We start from the raw sequence: 2,500 nt of genomic DNA, 5'->3' as shown, positions 1-2,500 counted from the left end.
GAGAGAGAGAGAGAGAGAGAGAGAGAGAGAGAGAGAGAGAGAGAGAGAGAGAGAGAGAGAGAGAGAGAGAGAGAGAGAGAGAGAGAGAGAGAGAGAGAGAGAGAGAGAGAGAGAGAGAGAGAGAGAGAGAGAGAGAGAGAGAGAGAGAGAGAGAGAGAGAGAGAGAGAGAGAGAGAGAGAGAGAGAGAGAGAGAGAGAGAGAGAGAGAGAGAGAGAGAGAGAGAGAGAGAGAGAGAGAGAGAGAGAGAGAGAGAGAGAGAGAGAGAGAGAGAGAGAGAGAGAGAGAGAGAGAGAGAGAGAGAGAGAGAGAGAGAGAGAGAGAGAGAGAGAGAGAGAGAGAGAGAGAGAGAGAGAGAGAGAGAGAGAGAGAGAGAGAGAGAGAGAGAGAGAGAGAGAGAGAGAGAGAGAGAGAGAGAGAGAGAGAGAGAGAGAGAGAGAGAGAGAGAGAGAGAGAGAGAGAGAGAGAGAGAGAGAGAGAGAGAGAGAGAGAGAGAGAGAGAGAGAGAGAGAGAGAGAGAGAGAGAGAGAGAGAGAGAGAGAGAGAGAGAGAGAGAGAGAGAGAGAGAGAGAGAGAGAGAGAGAGAGAGAGAGAGAGAGAGAGAGAGAGAGAGAGAGAGAGAGAGAGAGAGAGAGAGAGAGAGAGAGAGAGAGAGAGAGAGAGAGAGAGAGAGAGAGAGAGAGAGAGAGAGAGAGAGAGAGAGAGAGAGAGAGAGAGAGAGAGAGAGAGAGAGAGAGAGAGAGAGAGAGAGAGAGAGAGAGAGAGAGAGAGAGAGAGAGAGAGAGAGAGAGAGAGAGAGAGAGAGAGAGAGAGAGAGAGGGGGGGAGGGGGAGAAAAGTAAACAGAGGGCAGAGAGAACATGTGTGTAATGTACATTTCCTTGGTTGTAACTCACGATCATTAACGTCCATCTATCCTTTCTGTATTTTCGGTGGTAGTCTGTCTATAAAGTAAAAGGAAAAAACTCATTTCTGTTGGGAGGAAAGGGTGAGGAGAGAGAGAAAAAAATGTATATAAAATAGAAAGTGATAGGAGAGCTATTAATGCGTTGAGGAAACAGCAGAATATGACTGACAGCATCACTATTGGGAATCATATATTTGCCTTCAAGGTCAGTAGCTTAAACGACGTGAGGTTTAAGAGATTCGCAATAAGATTTCACTTTTGTTGTTTGGCGTTACAGGACCATCTGTTTAATGTTTGTATGTAATAGGTTATGTCCGTGCCACTGTATGTAAACGTAAAGACTTACATAGATATTTCATGGATAGAAACAGTTATACATATAGTGATTAATATTATATAGTATAGAAAATATATATATATATAGTATATATACACACATCGTATAAAGTATGATAAATATTATATATATATATAGATATATATTATACATACAGACATAATAGTGTATATATATGTATATAAATAGTATAATATTATACAGTGATATATATATATAATTATTCATATATATATAGCAATGCCAATATATTATATATAGTACGTTATATATATATGTGTGAGTATATATATATATATATATAGAAAAAATATATAATAAATATATATATAATAGTATATATATCTCTGTGTGTGAGTGTATGTGCGGTTATGTGTGTGTGTGTATTATGAAATATAACATACATACACACACCCACACTCACAACACACACACACACACACACACACAATACTTACATATATATATATATAGTATATTAATATATATCTATATATATATATTAATATATATATATAAATGTATAACATTCAAAAAAAATGTATATATACTATATATATATATATGTGTGTATATATATATATATATATATATATATATATATATATATATTAAGATAGTTATACTACTAATATATAACTCCTTTGTGGTGTGTGTGTGTGCGTGTATGTGTGTGAGTTTATGATGTTATATATACATACATACACACACACACACACACACACACACAACACACACACACACACACACAAAATATATATATATATATAATATATATAGATATATATATATTATATATATATATATATATCTATATATGTATATATAGAAAATATGTATATATTAAATATATATATATATATATATATATTATATATATTATTATATATATAATACGTGTGTGTGTGTGTAATGTATATAATATATTGTATATATATAATATATTATAAAATATATATAATATATCTATATCTATCTATATATTATATATACATATATATGACGTTGTGTGTCGTGGTGAGTGTATATATATATATTATATAACAATATATCAATATATATATAAATATATATATCTATAAATAAAATAGGGGGGTGATATATACACATACCACATACACACACACACACCTGTGTGTGTGTATAAATCATATACGATTCCTATGTGATTGTCTTGGAGTATGTCGGCAACTTACAAAGAAGAAAAAGCTTCCATTTATAGATACACTGAATATTGATTTATTTCGTGCAAAATTGAG

The 2,500-nt window shown here is 33.0% G+C and overlaps 1 protein-coding gene across 1 annotated transcript in view; it reads right to left on the bottom strand.

Annotated features, from left to right (window-relative positions):
- LOC122249617 (voltage-dependent calcium channel subunit alpha-2/delta-3) overlaps positions 1–2,500 on the bottom strand; it is a 75,813-nt gene that overhangs the window by 65,699 nt on the left and 7,614 nt on the right. The window contains exon 6 of the mRNA XM_086549208.1: positions 894–941. Coding sequence (XP_086405334.1) covers positions 894–941 — 48 coding nt within the window. The remainder of the gene's footprint in view (positions 1–893; positions 942–2,500) is intronic.

The sequence above is a fragment of the Penaeus japonicus genome, unplaced genomic scaffold (assembly GCF_977035675.1).
Source record: "Penaeus japonicus unplaced genomic scaffold, GWHDUDI00000001_assembly GWHDUDI00000022, whole genome shotgun sequence".
NCBI classification, from domain to species: Eukaryota; Metazoa; Arthropoda; class Malacostraca; order Decapoda; family Penaeidae; genus Penaeus; species Penaeus japonicus.
This window is presented reverse-complemented; position numbering and strand designations above follow the sequence as displayed.